General features: G+C 36.1%; 6 protein-coding genes across 7 annotated transcripts in view; 5 read left to right on the forward strand and 1 right to left on the reverse strand.

The window, feature by feature from the left end:
• LOC111450380 overlaps positions 1–3560 on the forward strand; it is a 7315-nt gene extending 3755 nt beyond the window's left edge. Inside the window, exon 4 of the mRNA XM_023090467.1 lies at positions 3226–3560. The gene's annotated coding sequence lies outside the window, so the exon portion shown is untranslated. The remainder of the gene's footprint in view (positions 1–3225) is intronic.
• On the reverse strand, positions 103–3340 carry LOC111450379 (rho guanine nucleotide exchange factor 8-like). The gene is made up of 7 exons (XM_023090465.1): positions 3052–3340; positions 2770–2886; positions 2426–2577; positions 2192–2266; positions 1827–2096; positions 1173–1493; positions 103–862 (listed from the first exon to the last, which is right to left on the reverse strand). The coding sequence occupies exons 1-7, from the start codon at positions 3296–3298 to the stop codon at positions 473–475; spliced, it is 1572 nt and encodes a 523-aa protein (XP_022946233.1). The 5' UTR covers positions 3299–3340; the 3' UTR covers positions 103–472.
• A 2221-nt stretch (positions 3561–5781) lies between the features above and the next one.
• On the forward strand, positions 5782–7306 carry LOC111450797. Its single transcript, XM_023091096.1, has 2 exons — positions 5782–7228; positions 7281–7306. The coding sequence occupies exons 1-2, from the start codon at positions 6337–6339 to the stop codon at positions 7304–7306; spliced, it is 918 nt and encodes a 305-aa protein (XP_022946864.1). The 5' UTR covers positions 5782–6336.
• Positions 7291–9506, forward strand: LOC111450704. Its single transcript, XM_023090944.1, has 4 exons — positions 7291–7932; positions 8137–8248; positions 8911–9087; positions 9202–9506. Exons 1-4 carry the CDS (start codon positions 7342–7344, stop codon positions 9420–9422), a joined length of 1101 nt encoding a protein of 366 aa, XP_022946712.1. The 5' UTR covers positions 7291–7341; the 3' UTR covers positions 9423–9506.
• Positions 9507–10487: 981 nt separating this feature from the next.
• Positions 10488–14720, forward strand: LOC111450588 (protein CONTINUOUS VASCULAR RING 1-like). Its single transcript, XM_023090797.1, has 7 exons — positions 10488–11045; positions 11390–11442; positions 12277–12386; positions 13165–13332; positions 13412–13509; positions 13848–13974; positions 14318–14720. Exons 1-7 carry the CDS (start codon positions 10905–10907, stop codon positions 14398–14400), a joined length of 780 nt encoding a protein of 259 aa, XP_022946565.1. The 5' UTR covers positions 10488–10904; the 3' UTR covers positions 14401–14720.
• Positions 14721–15703: 983 nt separating this feature from the next.
• On the forward strand, positions 15704–18755 carry LOC111450589 (protein SYM1-like). 2 transcript variants are annotated; one of them, XM_023090798.1, is made up of 3 exons: positions 15704–15989; positions 17439–17533; positions 18260–18755. In XM_023090798.1, exons 1-3 carry the CDS (start codon positions 15840–15842, stop codon positions 18651–18653), a joined length of 639 nt encoding a protein of 212 aa, XP_022946566.1. In that variant the 5' UTR covers positions 15704–15839; the 3' UTR covers positions 18654–18755. The 2 variants fall into 2 exon arrangements, with proteins under 2 accessions (XP_022946566.1, XP_022946567.1); XM_023090799.1 differs by having other exon boundaries at positions 17442–17533.
• The last annotated feature ends 1111 nt before the right edge of the window (positions 18756–19866 follow it).

A 19866-nucleotide genomic window follows, 5' to 3' on the forward strand; every position in this document is an offset into this window, starting at 1 on the left:
TTTTTTTTTTTTTTTTTTTTTTTTTTTTTTTTTTTTTTTTTTTTTTTTTTTTTTTTTTTTTTTTGGTAAAGAAATTGTGATAAAACAACCACAATTTTCAACATTGGTAAATGAATGAAGTTCAAAATATATCCTCTTACTATTTTAAGGGCCTAAAAAATGAACAAAAAAAATGAAATGCTAGATTAGCTTTCAAGTCAATACAACTAGAAAGAATGTACATATCAAATGCTCAAACCCCAAGGTTAAAATATATATATAAAAAGAAAAAAAAAAAAAAAAAAACTTCTATTTCCTTCGCTAGAAGGAAGCCCTACAAAAGAATAGGTTAATAGAATCCTACATGGGTCTGAATTTTTACATTGGGTGAAACTTCAAAATATCACACTATATCCCTTCTTTTCAGCTTCTCCCTTTTTACCTTTTCTTACCTCTCCTTTTTTACCTCTCTCCTTCAGTTTCTACCTTTTGATTAATGGCGAGCTGTTGGACTTCTTAAAGCACTTAAATTCTCAAGCTTCTCTAAGTAAGACAATTTTTTTGGTGTTACAACATCAGCAGCTTTGCTCATAAGGGTCACGTCTTCTTTACAGCAACTCTCCTTAGTGGACAATGATTCTGCATTAAGTTTATCATTGTCATCGTCCCAACCCATGAAATCTGAGAGTGTCTTTGAAGGTGGGGAGCCATTGGGACTCAGCTGCTTCTCTGTATCCACAGAAACGTTCTCAAACGACTGCTCGGTCAACAATTCTCGAGCAACAGTGTCTGCATAAAGTACATCCTCAATCCTGGACATGATATTAAAAGCCAAGCTTTCTATCACCCTTGAATAGCTTTCTAGGATTGCTTGTCCTACATCCTGTGAACAATCACCAAAGATGAAGATCAATGGATTGCTGATGTTTCAACATTTTAGCAAAAGCAAGGCTAAAGTACGAAAATATCTCCAAACTTTGCCCTTTTTAGAAACGATAATCCTCTTCTATGAACATTTGAAACTATCCTTGAAATAGAAATTAGATAGGATATTGGACAAAGATTAGGACCTGGAACCCGAACTCCGGCACATTGTCCCAGGGTAAAGTTTCTACTTCACAGGTAGTTTTGAAAGAAAGGGCAAAGTTCAAGGGCTTTTTAGCCGAGACAGTTATCGAAGCGTTCATTTTTACCTTGTTATGTTGGATTTTGGATACATCAAGAGCAGATTGAGAAATCCCTGGAAATCTTTGTTTAATTAAGAACAAGATGCTTTCAACTCTCTCTTCAAAAATCTCTCTTTTCTCAAAGCTCACTGCTGAACCCCATGTGGACTTTCCATCCTTTTGATGCATCTTCCTCGTCCATATCACAATTGAGGCCTCAATCCTGTTCTTAAGATCAATCACTTTGTATTCTGTTGACAAGTCCATTGATTTTAGGAATTCCTCTGGATTAAAATAATCATCTGTTATGCTCCTGTAGATTGCATCTCCCAAGCTTGTTTTTCCATTCTACAAAAGACACTCACAATTCAAGGTCAGCTTCAAATTTCATATAACCAATCATCCTAAGCTAAGAAGCACGGATACGGACACGAGACACAGATACGACACGACCCAAACACAGTGAAATGTCATTTCTTGAAAATCTAGGTCACGAACACAACATTTACTATATCATTCCTAAAAACATGATAGATTTATATGCTAACACATGAGTTTGATTTATGCTTGCTAAATTAGTGTCCGATATATGCCTAACAAGTATCTTATACATATTAGACACGGTCGTGTTAACCGACCTAAACTGACCATACTTCTTAAATCACAAGTTTTTTCTCTTACCTTTGGGAGAGACTCAATGTAGCTTTCTGGTACTTCCATTTCTGTCAAGACCTGAGCATTTATGGCCATGGCTGCTTTTAGAATTTGGTTCACAGATTCCTTCTGAAACAGCAGCCATTTTCGAGTAACTTCAGATAGCCCATTCGGAGGTACCTTAACTGCTGGTAGCCACCATTTGTCTCCATCCCTCTGTGTATAATCTGTAATAGATTCATCATCTCTTGATACATACCAAAATTCATCTAGTTTACCAAATTGATCCAGGTAACCCTGCCAATGATATTCAAGTGAGAACTGGAGGTAAGGATGATAAGCCTTAAGGTCCTTGGGAAAATGTGGACCTCTTAGATGGGTGAGATACTTACAATTAACATGGCATCTAGTTTTCTAAGTGCTGGAATGTTCATGAGTAAATCATTCCTTTGTAAAGTCACCATGATCTATAAGAAAAACAAACAATCCTTTAGAACACAAGGGGAGGAACGAGGGAAGGGAACCATGTATATTCCCTCGACCAAGAGGTCAAATGTTTGAATTCCCGCTTCCACGTGTTGAACTCAAAAAATTGGAAAGAAAAAGGAGTTTAGGGAGAGGAGGACCTCCATGTCTATTCCAGCTTTTGTCCTTTGTTTTGAAGGGACAAATTCAACAATATGATCGGTTACAGATAAAAACCATTCTATTTCTCTTCTCCATCTCGTTTTCTTCTCCGAAGATAACGACTCGAGCTTCTGCTCCCCAAAAGTAGACGCTACAGTGTGTTTTCATATTGATACAAATTAGATTCTAGGTCAATTGATTAAGACATATCATCGACCGAAATGTCTGACATTCAAATCATCCCTTTAACATATTGTTGAACCCGAAGAAATGTAAACCGGAATCTAAATATGGCATGATGTTCGAGAAAAGACAGATACAAGGAGGAAAAAAGAAAAGATACCTGCTAGGTTTGTTATAGAATTAGACAAAGCCAGGGCAGAAGAAACACCCTTTCCACCTCCTGACATATCCTCACCCAGAAGCAATTTAGCAAACTTTGCTATCATCAATTCCAAATCTGAGCCAAAAAATTCATGAGTGACCAAACTGGTGAGAAGATAAAGAAACTCTCAAGCTAACTTAGATAAGTGCAACAATTTCTACTCTAATGTCGTTTTTCTCTGCAATTTGATGAAATCGATACAACTCGATGAGTAAAGAGGTAAAAACATCATAATTTTACCAGAGGTAGGTTGACATCGTAGACCTCTTGCTCCGATACCATGTCCATCGAAACACGAAACCGAGCCTTTATTGTCACTCAATGACCATCCAATTCTTTGGGATTCTGAAGAATCTCTTGAACCATGGCCCTCTTGTCCACTCTCTAAAATCAAACTATGGGTTTTTCTTCCAGGAAGCTCCACGGTTCTCTTGAATTGGAATGATCTTGATTGCTGAACGCTTTGCTGAACCAGAGCTCTAACCATTTTGAATCTTATCTTTCTTCAACAACAACAAATTTTTTTGTAATGAATTGAAGCAATCAAGAAATGGGTACTTTTTTCCTTTGAATTTCGAGGTTTTTGGGGTCTGGGTTTAGAGAAAATATTGCAGTTTTTTTCTTTTTTTTCTTCTTTTTGGTGTTCTTTGGTGCAATAGATTGTGATGTGAATGTGTAAGAAAGAAATAGCTGAAGGGTTTAAGTGGAAAAAGTGTTTGCAATAAAGGCTGCAAATTTAGTTGAGTTTCTCTTTTAATTCAATGGTTGAGAGATCAATGCTTGGCAACAAACTAGGGAGAGACATACAAGCACAACTACCACCTTTTCTCTCTCTCCCTCCTTTCTCTCTCTAAGTGAAATTAGAGATTGGTTTTCTTTTTAGTGGCTACTTTTTGTGTATGAAAATCCGACAATTTCTATCCGTCAAAAAATTAGAAGTCATTTGAAGTCAACCGAGAGCTATAATTCTAACCGGAGTTTGAATGGTTAGAATCTCGGTCTCTTGTTTGTAATGTTATATTCTAAAAATAAATGTCAAATATAATATGTTTATTTTAAGGTAATTTATTACAAATATATTGTTTTATCATTAAATCTTGGGAGTTTTTAAGGCGGTAGGTCGTATGAATTAGGGAATAATTTTGGGAGTTTTTGAAATTTAAAAAAAAAAAAAAAAAACCCCACTTTTTGTTATTTAAAGAAAACATAAAAACATATTTTTGGTTATATAAATTTAAAAAAAAAAATCATTTAGTTTATTTAGTTATGGGTAGTTTTGAGATTACTAAAATGCCCTTCGACCTCCACAAATTTGATCCTTAAGGGCAAAGATGGTCTTTTTAGCCCAAGTTTCTGGACCCAAGCCCGAAGTGAAAGATGGACCAACAAAAATATAGCCCAGGTACCCTAATTTTGTTAATTGAAGCCCAGGACGAAAAATGGACCAAAAAGGCCCAAGTGGCCCAAGTAGGAAAGGAGATGGGCCAAGTTGGGAACCCCTGGTGTGGCCCAAGAATTTCACATAGTTTTTTTTTTTTTTTTAACAATAAGATAAAATAAATAGCTAATTTTAATAGCTAAATTAATAAAAATACTCTCTCTAAAAAATAACCCAAAAATTTATAATTTTTCAATAATATCCCTAAATTAAAAAAAAAAACTCAAAAATACTAAAACGAACAAAATGACAATGTAAAATTGAGATCTCCAACTTGAATTCAAAATATGAATATATTTAATTTCAAATTTTTAAATCATAAAAAGAAATACGATCATTAAATTTGATTCCAAACGTTCATTTTTTTAAATAAATTTCAAATTTTATTTGAAAAAACTGAGGAAAAAAAAAGAGAAAAAAGAGAAGCGGTATGCATTTATGAGAGGCAGCAAAAGTAAAATAAAAAGAGAAGAAAATACTATGCCTTAGCTTGCAAGAATCATGTGAATGCATTTAAGCATGAACCTCATTCAATTAATTAATTCATTATGGATGGTAAATCATTTATAAAAGTAATTACTCTCCTTCACTATCCTTCATCATCCACAACCAAAAATAATCCATATTTCCAAATAAGAAACGAAAACATTACCAAATTTTAAATTTGGGAATCGGGCTGGAGTTACCCTACATGACATTTAAATAAAGCCAAAGTCAGATCAAATTATAAGTGTCCCCGAATTAGATATTTGTGTCTATTTGGTCCTTGAACTTTCAAAATTGTCTAATATCTGGGAAAGTTCAGAACTAAATTTATCATTAAAATGAGTAATTATCTTTACTGTTCCTCTCACTTTTATAGAAATACGCTGGAATTACCCTACATGACTTATAAATAAAGCCAAAGTCAGATCAAATTACAAGTGTCTCCGAATTTAGATATTTGTGTCTATTTGGTCCTTGAACTTTCAAAATTGTCTAATAGAACCCGAAACTCTCTATATCGTGTTTTGTTTTACAGATATGTGAAAGTTCAGAACTAAATTTATAATTGAAATGGGTAACTATCTTTACGGTTCCTCTCACTTTTACAGAGATACCCATCGTAAATTAGTACTAATCGTAATATTTTTCTTCATGTTTAAGATTTCAAACTAGCTTTCTAATAAACCCTATGAAAACCTAACTCTAAGAACAAAGATTAAAGAAGGAATGATTCTCTTTAATTCAATATGCACATGAATCATTAATTGGGAGAGAATTACACATTGCTGGAATGAGAGCAAACCATGAAATTATTGGTTTTCTATTTGGAGATCCCTAAAGTAGTTGTTGGCTACAAATGGCCCAAACATTCCAAGGCAGATATGTAAGAAACAGTAATGTAATGAATAAGTTCAACTAACCTGAGTTGAAGGCAGTTTCCCTTGTGTGAAGCTTCAGCTTTTTCATGCTTTTACTCATGACAGGGCTTGCTTCAACAGTACTCTTGAAATGGCTACGACCCAAATCAAGAGCAGCCATTAATGGCACTTTCATGTTTCTCTAAGAATCCTCAGAAAACTAAGAGAAAAAAGCATCAAAACTTACTGTTCTTTCTTTCTCCATATGTCAAAGCCAGCAACTGTTCTGCTCGAGTTCGATTCGCTTCTTCCGGTTCGACGCTCTGAAACTTCTTTGAGATGTTGGTCAGTCTATGTTTAATGCCTTTTCCTCTTCTTTCTAATGCCTTCAATTGAGTCTACTCATCCATCAGCTCCCCTCTCTATCCGTGCGGTTTTACGAAGCGTCTAAGCACAGTTCACTCGCGTTGATCAATCAAGAGCTTTGCCGCCCCTCCTTATCCTCAAGGTTACCTCTTTTCTTCTTTATTTTGGTTCAACACTTCTGCTTCATTTTCCTGGATTTTTCCTATGTACAGAGGCAAACAGGTTAAAACTTCCTCACAGAGCCTGAAATTACTACTATGATATCCAAAACCATGCAAGAGTTATGTGTAGGAGTTCTTGGAAATGGTTCGTGGGATATCAGTAATGTTAGCATCTGAGTCCGCTTTGCAATGTACATGCGATCTCAATCAATAAGATATGCCTCAGGACAAGCTAAGATCAAGAATTTACAACTCGTTTCTAACTTGTAATGATCCAAAAGGTATAGTTGATAAGAACACTGCCAGGAGAAGGAAAGTTGCTTCATCAAAAATGGAGAAGCCGATCAAAAGTCGGACAGCTAGGAAGAATTTTTACGAATTTTCGGACTGTAAGTTACAAAGACAGCAAACAACCATCAAAGAAGTAGGAGATGAGTTCAGTAGTTCATCCTCATCTCAACTCATGGAAGTGTCGAGAGGAACTCAGAAGCTGAATCGGACAATTGATCGGTGGTCTAACGAGACGAAATGTGATGGACAGTCTGACCAAATTGCAAGAGATTTATTTGAAGGAGCTCTTGATTTGCAGCAGTCCTTGGTTATTCTAGGGAAACTGCAGGAAGCTTCAAGGTATATGACTCAGGAGAAGAAAAATGAACGGATAGAAAGAAGAAGAACTGGCCGAAATGACTTTCAAAAACCCCGGCTTTCGGCTGATTGTTCTTATGGAGATGGAGCTGAGGAACTGAAGAAGATGATCCGAGATCGCCTTGCAAGACAGCTCGTCTTTCCAAATACAACAAACAAGGCTGAAAGAATCAGTTTTCCTGAAAGTAGTATGGAAAACTCATCTTCAGATCTTGCATCCACAAGCTCTAGCCAATCTTCAATGGTGTACAACACTGCTCCAAACCCAGCTAAGAACGTTAATACCAAAAATTTGATTGCAAAGCTAATGGGTCTAGAACCTCAATCAAAGCAAATGCATGAAAATCTACACAAACAGTTTCTTGATGAGAAAATTTCAGATCGCCAGAGGCCTAAGTTTAGCATGGAGATGGCTGAGACAAAGAAACTGAAGTCAAATCTTGACACCCAGCAATTCAAAGGCATTCTTAAGCATCTTACAAAGGAAGCGAGTGACCATTTCAATAATTCAAGCTACAGCCATTCAGGAGAAGAGTTAACCCATACTGCTCCACCAATTGTACTTCTACAACCTATGCGTGTTGCACAGGTTGAATCGGAGGAACGCCAAGCACACGTATTCGAGGAAGATGCAGCATTGAACAAGAAAAAGTTCATGAAACTGAAGATGAAAGAAAAGTATCATCAACAAAAGAATGACAATAAAGTAGAAGCTTTACGTTCCAAAAAAGTGCTTGGGTCAATAGGGGCTGAAGAGACTGCAATCTCAAGGATTTATCACAGAAAAGAAGCTGAAAACACAAAAGAAGATAATGGGCAACCAAAAGAGTGTGTGGATGTTACCAAGCCCAAAAAAAGGATTCCATATATTCCATTCAATCAAAATCTCCAGAGGAAAGAAGAAACTGATACGAAAATTCTAGAATCACAGAAAGAGATTGTAGAGAGAAAAAATCCACTTTCACGAGCTAAGATTGTGCCAAAATTTCAAGAACAAATGCAGGGATCCCTTAGCAAACATCAATGGAAACCAAATGTCATAGGGGAACCTATCCCTCAGGACTCTACTCCTACATCGGACACTGCCCCCGAGCGCAGCCCATTGAGCACGAATCAAGCAATTGCAGAAAAGGTCATCAATGAGGTTTCAATAGAGAAACCAGGGGTAAGTCCAAAAATACTTCCCAACTTTCTTATATTCCCATATGCATTAACATGCCATTTTATTTCCAGTCATTGTTTGTGAAGAACATACTGAGGCATGAATGCCGAAATTGATTAGTTACAAGCTCTGAAAATTTGATTGGAGATGGGGAAGATAATTTTGGCCTGTGAAAAGAATCAAAACTAAAACAAAATCTTTCTGCAGGCCATGAAATTTGGAGGCAAAAGCGACGTTAAGAAGCCCGATCGAACATATTCTCCAGCCTCTTCGTTAAATATGAAGGAAAAAGCTGGAAGCTCCAGACATCAAACATGTGGTAAATCTCCTAACTAATATAACTAGAACAGATAGAGTAGAACACTGATTGTTTGCTATGCTCACAATCTCAGAATAAGATCTGCATTAAAATCTAAGATGTTATAATTTAAACGAATGTAAAGCATTTTCGATATGAAAAATTTTGGTTTCAATTTGATCCAAGAGTATCAACAATTACAGTAACAGATAAATGTCAAAAGTAGCAATTGGTTTATTATTTTAGTTAGTAATAGAGGGAATAAAGTTTTTATTGATGAAGAGGAGTGAAAAATCAAATAATGATGTTTCCAGACAGCATCACACAAATGAGGCTTAAATTCTAAAACAAGAGTGATAAAGTTGCTCAACTTCTATCTCTTGGATGATGAAAGTCTCACATCAACTAATTTAGGGAATGATCATAGGTTTATAATCAAGAAATACTATCTACATTGGTGTGAGACCTTTTGGGGAAGCCCAAAGCAAAGCCATGAGAGCTTATGCTCAAAGTGGACAATATCATACCATTGTGTAGAGTCGTGTTCATCCAACACTATCTAGATATTTTTAATTTGCAGCTGTTCTTCTGCCTAATCTCAGTGTCTGACACAAAAGTTTACTTTACGCATGCTTTAGTTGTTAAGATCAAGATGTTCATGAGTTATTTTCCCCAAATTACAGACTACTGCAGCGAAAGCCAGAGTTCTCTCAGTCACTCATGCCGCACACCAGAAAGCTTTAAGTACATAGAACATGAATTGTCAGTTATCAAACCTGTAACTATCTCGAAAGTTCCGATTTCGATCAATCTGCCGCCTTCCAGTCACACAAATGAACTCCTCCATCTGAATGCGAATGGTAACAAACATTCTGCATCGATTTTGCAACCATAAACTTACTTCGATTAGTTTCACTTCATCTGACCAAACGATTCGAAGAAGATTAACCGGTTGTTTGCTTACATAAACACAGGAAATTCGAGAGTATGGAACTCACCGGAGAAATCGCCGCCGAATGCCTATGACGGCATGGAATCTTTGAGAAATTACACAAAAATTAATCAAGCAACAAATGGAGTTTTTGGTTTAAGCTGGCGATGGCCGATCCGAGAATCGATGAAGGAAGCAGATGAAGTTGTGGAAGATCTGGAGAAGAGAATTTTAGTTGGATTGATTCAGGAGGCCTTCGCCTGAATCTTTGTTTGCTCTTCATCTTCCACTGTTCTTCTTCTTCTTCTTTTTTTTTTTTTTTTTTTTTTGAGATATTTTATCAAATTGTATAATAAAATATAGCTTTAAAATTTTCTTCCCTCCCTGAACTCTAATTTTCCCATTTTGAACTATTAATATTTATTTTAGGTTTAAAAATATGCTTAAATTTTTATACTTATTTTATTTTTGTCCCATCTTTATTTTATTTTAGGCTCGATTTTGCAGTACTTCTTGAGCTAAACAGTTCTATAGAAACCCTGAATCGGTCTCCCGAGAGTTGTCTAAAAAGAGTCCTTTACGACTCTCACGTGCATAATCACCTCTTCTTCAATTATTCTAAAATTATTTTTAGAATGACATAAATACACTATAGAATAAGACTCAACCGAGTAGAGTAACGAGCTAATCTCGAGCCAGTCTTCAAGTTTATCACAAACATTTTGTTGTCATGGTAGATTATACTTCTTTGTCTCTATCCTTAAACGTCCCAAAAAAATCACTAGTTATGTTTTGTAGGAAACTTATTATATATTCCATCCCTAACCTATTTAGTTAAACCGTGGGATGAAATATTCAAATTTCTGACCTTTCGATCGATGATACACGTTCGATATCAGTTAAGTCATACTCGTGCTAGCTATCCCAATTCACTCCCTATTCCAAACCCAAATATCATTTTCTCGAGCTCTCGAGGGGTATTTTGTAATGTAAAGCTAGTCTAAAGTCGATTTAATATCAGGGCTATAGGTGGGTGTAGCGGATTTGATCATCTTCTACTTGTAGGAATCTGAGGCACTGCCCGGACAATCTGTGCTCGAGTGTGTGGTACGAGCTCAGCCTCGTAAGTTGCCACTAGCCTGTATAGCAACAAAATCTGGATGAAATTTGAAATTTATTGCATAGGTCATACCCTTTGTTTTTTATTGTTTATATTAATTACTTAATGAACTTGGTTATATATTTAAATATCATAAGTTACTAATTTTGAAAAATATTAATTTCACCCATTATTGAAAATACAATATTAATAAATATTGATATCTTCAAAGAAAAATAATTTATTTTCTTCCAATGGAGGCGAGAAAATTTTTGTCAACTCACACAAACTAATTGACAGCAGAATTCTGAGCAAATTACCAATCCAACAATGCAAATTCTTACCTTCCTCCATGATTTTCCACAGTTCATTTCAATTTGATTCAATTCTTCAATCCCACTTCCCACTTCAGCTTTTCAACCTCACAGAAATTCATTACTTCGAGAATTTGAAGTTTGGAATCCGAGAAAGCTACAAGATTAAGCAACTAATATTGAGGAATAAGATCTCGGAAAGTTCTTGCCCGTCTGGAAATTTCTGTTCCACAGCTTCTTCTCCGATTCTGGTACTGTTCTTACCGCTTTTTGGAGGGAATTAGGGTTAGGGTTTCTGAATAAAAAAGGTGTTGCTCTGCTGGTGTGGTGGCCATGGGTGATGAGAAATCGGTTGTTATTGCCATGGCGAGCAGAGACAGAGAGCGAGATCGAGAGCTTCTTATTTCGGTTCCGGAGTCCGCCATTGATGATGCATCCTCAAAACCTTCGTCATCTCTTCATTCTGGCAGAGAGGTATAATTTAGGCTGGCTATGCTTCATTTGTAACTTGTGCTTAGATTCGCCGAGAACGTTTTTAGCGTAGCGCTCTGTAAATTTGTTGTGGATTTCCTAGTATCAGAGTAAAGCACATGCCTGGTCTTACTAATTCTTGACCAATTCAATTCAGAATCTGGTTTATTTTTCTCTTTGCCCGTTGGAGAAATTGATTGATGTTGGCTCTGTTACAATTCATAGGAGCAATTCAATATTACAAATTAACATCAACTTTCACTAAGTTCTTCGCAATTGGAATATATCAGATTTTATACTTTCCTCCTTATTATCTGCCTAACCTTTCTATTCAATATTGCTTTTAGACATTTTACAAGGTTGTTAGAAGCTGGGCTTCAAAGAAATTCATGACTGGATGGTGAGCTCTTCTTTCTCTTTCGATACGTTCATGCAATATAAGCATGTTTGTATCTTGATATCTATTGAAGAGGGTTATCCTTTGTATTACATACATTGCAGCAGTCTTTTATGTATCCTTGAATCAGTTTTATGTACATGTTGTTGCATTGTTTTTATTCTTCTGTCACCACTCATAGCAAAAGCATTACGATAGGACGCTACCCTAATGAAATTGAACTTAATACTTTCTGGTTTTTGTGATTCAATTTGGTGGTCACAAGCTATAGTATGCAGTGTGTTAGGAGTTGTCCAAGTGCACCGACACTCCTTTGGCATTATTGAAGGCATAGGGTATGTAGGCTGAAGAAGGGAGAAAATCTCCACATTTTGGAAAATTGTAATGTTCTAGGGTACAATGTGTCGGTCGGTGAGAGACCATGAGCCATTTGTTCAAGTAATGTTCTTGAAGGGGTTTCCTCCATGTGTTTTGGAATTTTCTGATTTCTCTCAATTGGCTGTTCAAGCAACATCTTCCTTTTGACAGTCCTAATGTCATGAAGGGGTTTGCCTTGTTTCTTAAGGATTGTTTCCTAAGGATTACAATAAATGCTTATGCGTGATGACTAAATTTTGACTATTGAGATTGAATGGATGTTTAGTTCTATTACGAATCGATTAGACCAAAATTTATGTCAAACTCTTGCCCTTGACAATGGTAACGGATATGTGTGCTTAGTTCCATCCACCTTTTTGTCTTGCCTATGACACACTGTACTTAAAACGTTATTGTACTTACCTGTTTATTTCTTCATTAAATATGCTACAATGTTCTGTAACAAAATGCTTTCTACAGTGTTATCCTATTCCCTATCGCAATTACATTCTATATAACATGGTGGTTTATTCGCTTTGTGGATGGATTCTTCTCTCCAATCTATGCACATCTTGGAATTGATATCTTTGGTGAGCCATTATTTCATCTTTTCTTATCCTGTCTCTGATATTTATTTGACATGTTTTATACACTAACTTGTGGTGGTATAAGATAATTTATGCAGTTCGTCTATCATATTGTTCTTGAACGATTAGACTTCTAGCTTGCTGATTGACAACGATGATATGATTTGATTACCTTGCAAACATTCCTATATTTAACAAGTAACTTATATTTTTGAGATGCAATTTCCTTTCGTCCTCATTTTTTAATAACATGTTAAGATGTACTTTAAGGCTAAGCCTTGGTGGTGAGAGATTGGGATGTTTTGAGATACCCCTTTCAAGGTCCTAGGTTCAAGCCCCTACCTAGAAAGTTTAATTTAAAACCTTTGTTGTCTGTGGGAGCTAACCTTTGGGCGGACAAAGCCTCCCTGGACACGAGTCGGGTGGATGATGGGCAATACAAGGAGTTGGCCCCCACACCCCAATTATTCAAAAAACATGTTTTGATGTTAGGAACTAAACTGAATTTCTGTACCAGATACATCTCAGGAATTGACTGTGATCCTTTCCCCTTCTTGTTTATGACATATGACAATTTGACATAATATTTTGAGCAAGATAAATGGATTTATGAACGTGTAAAGTGATTACTTTCTGAGTCTCTTATGTCTCACGAATTATAGGACTTCAATTCATGATACACCGATTATTGATCTCCTTGAGATGTGCCTCATTAGTATTATACGTTTCTTCTTGTTCAAGTTCGTCTAGTCATGCTTTTTTGTTTTTGCATCTTCAATAGGTCTTGGATTTGTAACTTCCATCACATTCATCTTCCTGGTTGGTGTGTTTATGTCATCTTGGTTGGGAGCATCTGTCCTGGGCCTTGGGGAGTGGTTTATCAAGAGGATGCCGTTTGTTCGTCATATCTACAACGCTTCTAAGCAAATTAGTTCTGCAATATCATCAGGTGGTTCCTGATTATTTGTTATTGCTCCTCATTTGGTTGCTCGAGTTCTGCTAGCTAATTGTTCTATTTTTACTATCAGACCAGAACTCACAAGCTTTCAAGGAAGTAGCTATCATAAGACATCCTCGTATTGGGGAATATGCATTTGGTTTCATCACTTCATCCGTAGTCCTCCAGGTAAACTGAGGGCAAATAGAATCTGATATGTTTTTTGGGAAACTTTTTTAAACCTCTAAACTTCTTCAGTTAAATCAATTATAATCCTAAACGTTCGCAATTGAACCGATTTAGGTCTTTTGTTAGTGATTCATAACCTTTTTTTGTCACTTTTATAAAATTACTGTTTTCTCTCGAAATCATACTAAAGTTGCTAGAAAATTTTTCACGTAATGCTTCCCAAATAGATAGAGAAATTAGAGGAAGAAGAGATGATGAAAACTCATTCGGAATATGCATTTGCTTACTCCTCCAGCCCAAGTAATCTTGATTGTCTAACCCTGTCTGTTTTGAGGCAGAGCTATTCCGGGGAGGAGGAGCTATGCTGTGTCTACGTCCCCACGAACCATCTCTATATCGGTGACGTTTTCCTGATTCATACCAAGGATGTTATTAGACCAAATTTATCAGTGCGAGAAGGAATTGGTGAGGCTTCTGTTCGGGTTTTTTCTCGCTTGTTGCATAAATTTCCTATTATGCTACCAATTTCATTCCTGATAACTGAACTGAATTTTCACCTTCCAAAGCTTTGTAAAGTTGGTATTGTAAATTACATTATAATTCAACATGATCTTGTGGTCTGAGACATAGAATGCCAATAGGTCAGAGTTCTTGATTCTTGGAAATTGCTGAATTGTTGGATTCTGACTTATTTTCGAACTTGAAATATTGAGGGAAGAAAAGGCTGAAATGTATATATCTATGGTGAACCATATTCTCACCGGAGATCAATCGTAATTCTGTCGTTATTTCCGTGATATTATTGCAGAAATCGTCGTCTCGGGAGGAATGTCGATGCCCCAAATACTTTCAACAATGAGTTCCGAGATTATGACCATAGAAAGAAGTTGACTTGAGAAAAGTTAAGAATGGGGATCTTAGTAGGTTCATAGTAGCAGCATTTGCATATCTTCTTCTTCACCTCCGGATTCGAACCGACCACGCTGCAACCGTCATCTGGGTAAGTGCAAGGCCGAGACTGTTGCATCCCAGTGAGTAATTTCGTAACAGTGTGATTTGTGAACCGAGCTTTCGAGTTTCTATCCTTTTGATAGTTCAAATATTGTTCAGTATATTATGTAGTCTTGAGAGAGGACTTCTGAAGGGTTGGATTTCTGTGAATTGGTTACTCTTCTATACTAAATTCAGTTCATTTATATTCATTCATGAAATAGTTGTACATGTTCATGTGAAAGGTTCATAAAAATCTCATTTAACGTCAAGTTCTTCTTGTGATATAAAATTCCAATTGTTTGTAGTTCCAAAGTTAAAAAACTGGAAAAGATGAGACCATTTTGAGCTAACAAAGAACAAAATTTGTTCGAACTGTCAATTGTCTTATTTAGGTTTTTTCTTTCGGGTTTTTCTCAAGATTTTTAAAAACGTGTTTGTAAGGGAGAAATTTTCACACTTTCATAAAGAACGCTTCGTTTATATCTCCAACTGATGTGGAATCTCACAGTCCACCCACCTTGAAGCCTAGCGTCCTCGCTGGCAATCAACCTATATGGGATCTCACAATCTACCTCTTTAGGGCCCAACGTCCATCTCACAATCAATTGATGTGGGATCTCACAGTCCACCCACCTCGGAGCCTAACGTCCTCACTGGCAATCAACCGATGTGGGATTTCACAATCTACCTCCTCGAGTCCCAGCGTCTTTGTTGGCCCTCGTTCCTTTCTCCAATCCCAACGTCCATCTCATAATCAACTGATGTGGGATATCACAGTACACTCGCCTCACAACCCAGCGTCCTCACTGGCAATCAACCGACGTGGGATTTCACGATCTCACATCTTTATTTTGGTCCACAATTTTTAAATTTGTGCTATTTTGATTATTGAATTTTAAAAATATCTATTTCAGTTCCAAACTTTTAAAAAATAACAATCTTAATTCTTACTTTGATTTTAATTTTAACGAAATAATATCATAATTTTAAATGTGTTCTAATATGTTAATACAAAGAATAATTTTAAAAAAAAAAATTAGAAGCTATTTTGAAATATGAGAAATTAACATAAAATAAATAATTTTGAAAATTGTGACTAAAATAAAATTTAAACCTTTAATTAGAAAATAAAAAAAAAAAAAAAAAGGAGGGAAAATCAGAAGAATGGGCTTAGAAGAATTGACCGCCAAAAACTCGATGCCGTCAAATTAGAAGGAGGCATGGGACTCTCATCTTCATTCTCCTATTCTACTTCTCACCCACTTCTTCCCTTCCTCTCCTCCGCCTTCTTCTTCTTCCTCTTCCCATAATTTTCTTCTCTGAGAATCCTTTCCGCCATGTTTAGGCTCTGGAAATGGTATCAGAACTGCCTCACCTTCCATCCGGTGAAGACTCAGGTCATCAGCTCCGCCATTCTATGGGGCACTGGCGACACTGCAGCCCAATACGTTACTCACTCGGCCGCCAAAACGCATCTTCAAACTTCTGTGAGTATTATCCCCTTCATTTTGTTTTCTTTGTAACTTCATTGATGAGGCTATCTTTCTTGCTTCCTTCTTTGAGCTTGTGGTTGATTTCCTTTCATTGATCGGCATTTTCTTGTTGACTTAAATTGCTCTTGTTCTTGTCTTGTTCTTGCTCTGATTTAGGTTTGAGCGATGAAATATTTCATTGTCTTGTTTTTGTTAATTTGTCATTTGATTTTTAGTCATAACTTCAATTAATTCCTTGGTTTTACTCGAGCAAGAAATTACCGTAAGTTTCGGCGATCTTTGCTTTTGTAGAATTAGCCCGCGTAATGTTGATGCTGTATCTTGATTGCATCTTCAGTGCATTTTGAAGTTTTCTGATTAATTAAAGTTCTTGGGCTGTGGGATATCATTTTATGTCTAATGTATATGAAGGATATTTGTTCTCAATTTTTGGGCAATTTTTTTAATCATTTAGAAGTACCACTTTCAATAGTTAACTAAGAACTACTCTTCTTTAAAGCGTGTTTCAAATTTCATCCAATCTTTTGGAGAGTGTTCTTTACTTTAGAAATCCTGAACTAAAGTGTATTCTGGGAGAATTTTACTGAATTTTCTTAGAACTATCACGGATGCTGAATTTCATTCTTGGGGAACATCCCTTGAAAATGGAGACAAAAGCCCTGGGGGAATTTTATTACACCCTTCTGCCGGGTCACTTGGCAAGAAAGAAACAGTATGATTTTTCAAGACGAGAAATCCTACAGAATGTGATTGAATTTCCCGAGTAACTTAAGACTTTGGTTGGGTGTCATTGTGTTCTCCTGCTCCTCTTGTCTCCTCCAAGGCCCACTGCCTCTTGCTAATGGTGGAATCTCTGTGAGCTTATGTTCTTGTACGCCTATCAAATAAAAGTTCACGAATTGTCAATCTTTTTGTTGGTTCACAACCTGCTTACCTTCTCTTAGTTCAAGCTTGGCATGATCCTTTTCTGACCATATAAGGGTGATGATATTTGAAGCTCCAAGTTACTGTAATAGCCCAAGCCTACTGCTAATAGATATTGTCCGTTTTGGCTCATTACGTATTACTGTCAGCCTCATGGTTTTAAAACGCGTATGCTAGAGAGAGGTTTCCACACCCTTATAAAGAATACTTCGTTTCCCTCTCCAACCGACGTGGGATCTCACAGTTACTTTATCCAGTTATTCGTATTCCAATTCAATCTTTAGCACAAGACACCAGTTTGCCTAGATCTATAATTAAGTTTTCTTAATCTATTTTTGGTTCTATTTTCATATTTGTTTTTGCTCTTTTATTTCACATCAATTTTCTTTGGTTTTTCTCTGAAGTTGTTGTTGCTAAGTGGTGCTCTTCCTTTATTTGTTGATCTGAAATAACTTATTATACTGATATTAGGTGTATATTATAACTGAACTAACACCTACAATTAATTTTTTTATGTAGCAGGATGCTGAAAAAGAGTTCAAAATCAACTGGAAACGTGTTGGAATCACAAGCATGTTTGGATTCGGCTTTGTTGGACCAGTCGGCCACATGTGGTTCGTTTCCTTTATCTTTTCCTTATCAACTTTTGGTCATATCTATCATCTTTGTTACTACAAGAATAAGCTTCTATATTCTCAGGAAGGCAACATGGCTCTGCTTTATCCATTATTTTTTATTTTCATATTCTGTGAATGCATAGATTGAAGTGGCAATTGATTGGTTTGTTTAATCTTCATGGTTCTCTATGTAAGGAAAAAAATCTGGAAAGTACTTTAGATTCTTGGATCAAGTCCTTTCAAGTACCATACACCATTAAATGGATAACGTATCTAAGTTTCTTGGATCCATGAAGTTTGTGAGTTTAATATACATGAGTTTGGTTTGTGGATTTATAATTTGTCGAGTTAACATGGAGTATAAGAAGGCGATTCTATAGTCTCGAGTTTATATATCCTTCAGGTTTAGTAAACTCATATTTTTGATAAGTAACATAACTCACTCGAGATCAATGCGGGTTTAAACATAACTCACTCAACTTGTTTACATTAGGTTATATAAACTTAACTCGTGAACACCTCTAAAGTTGCATGAGTTTGTAAAGTACTATTTTTTGTAACTTGATTGGATCCCGTGTTTGTGGGCGGTGTTCTTTTTTGTATGCTCTTGTATTCTTTCGTTTTCTCTCATCGAAACTAGTACGATTATTTGTTGGAACGATTGTTTTGAACTTGTACGTTATTTGTGCACACGGGCATTTAAGAAATCGGATCGTTTGGTAGGTATGAAGGATTGGACAGATTTATAAGGCTAAGGCTTCAGCTACGGCCAAAATCAGCCAAGTTTGTTGGGGCAAAACTGGCAATGGATGGGCTGATCTTCGGACCGCTCGACTTAATCGTGTTCTTCAGTTATATGGGATTTGCCAACGGCAAAGATGCTTCTGAAGTGAAAGAAGACTTGAAGCGGGATGTGTTCCCGGCGTTTATGTTGACGGGTACGGTGTGGCCTATCATTCAGGTCGCAAACTTTCGATATGTGCCAGTGAGGTACCAACTTCTCTATGTTAACTTGTTCTGCTTGTTGGACAGTGCTTTTTTGTCATGGTTTGAGCAACAAAATGATGCTCCTTGGAAGCAATGGTTTACCTCTTTTAATCCTTTTAATGAAAAATAAGAGATTTTGAGACTCTGAGGAAATGCCTGATTTGTTCCCTTTTATAGACTCTCAAGATATTCTAAGCCACTTTTGTTCAATCTCTCTCTCCGTTTCAATCAACTCATCATGCCCTGTTTTCCAAATCTTTTCTTTAAACGTGTACACTTTGAATTGAGAGCTATTCCGGGGATAAGATCATTTCTTTTCGATAACTCAATTATAAGAACTCTAAAGTTGAGCGTGTTTTGTTTAGAGCAATTTTATGTTAGAGATATTTTCCTAAGAAAGACCTAGGTTGGTCCGAGGAAATTTTCTTAGAAAGTGTGTGAATGAGTAGAATAAATAAAGCGAACCATGTCATAGGAGATGCAATAAAGCATGAAAAGACTTGTGTCGGTTTGAAGCCTACCTAAAAGTTGTCGGTTATCTCGTGGAATACTGAATTGAAGAAATTGAAGAAAAGTATTTTCGGTTGGATTGGGTGACATGGACCTTGTGATTCATCTGGCGTCTTATCTACATACGTACTTGTCTCGTTTTGAGTGCTAGGACTAATAAAATCTGAATCATTCTACCAATAAGATTTTAACCAGAGAGGTCGTTCATTTGACTAAGAAATATTTAGCATAATTGAAAATTACTACTAGTAAATTTTGTTATAAAAGAGCAATAAAACATGAAAAGACCTACCTGTTCGAGCGTGACTCGATACCATGTAAGATGATAGCCAAATTATTGTTACTATTATCATAAAAGGACTGCGGTCATGTGTCATGCCTAACAAAAGGACAAATAATGCCAACTTTATGAAGAGAGGGGGGGCGTGTGTCACCTGCATGGCTCTATGCTCTTTGCCTAAAGCCACTTTATCAATTCTGTCCAAATTATTTTTTTTTTTTTTTAAAAATAGTCTTTTTTTTTTTTTTTTTTTTTAATCATGATTCTCCACAATGATATTATCTACCTTGAGTCTCTCGTGACTTTGCTTTCTTTTATCATGATTCTCTACAATGGTATGATATTGTCTACTTTGAGCATCGTGACTTTGTTTTGAGCTTCTCAGAAGGCTTCCTATTAATGGAGAAAGTATTCTTTGGTTATAAATCCATAATCATTCTCTTACCAGAGTGGAACTTTCATCGTGCAACAAAATTAATACAAATATTAATAATATTTTTAAACTTAAAAAAATTTAAAAATACATTTACCATTAATAATTAAAAACACCAGT

The sequence above is a fragment of the Cucurbita moschata genome, unplaced genomic scaffold, assembly GCF_002738365.1.
Source record: "Cucurbita moschata cultivar Rifu unplaced genomic scaffold, Cmos_1.0 Cmo_Scf00012, whole genome shotgun sequence".
NCBI classification, from domain to species: Eukaryota; Viridiplantae; Streptophyta; class Magnoliopsida; order Cucurbitales; family Cucurbitaceae; genus Cucurbita; species Cucurbita moschata.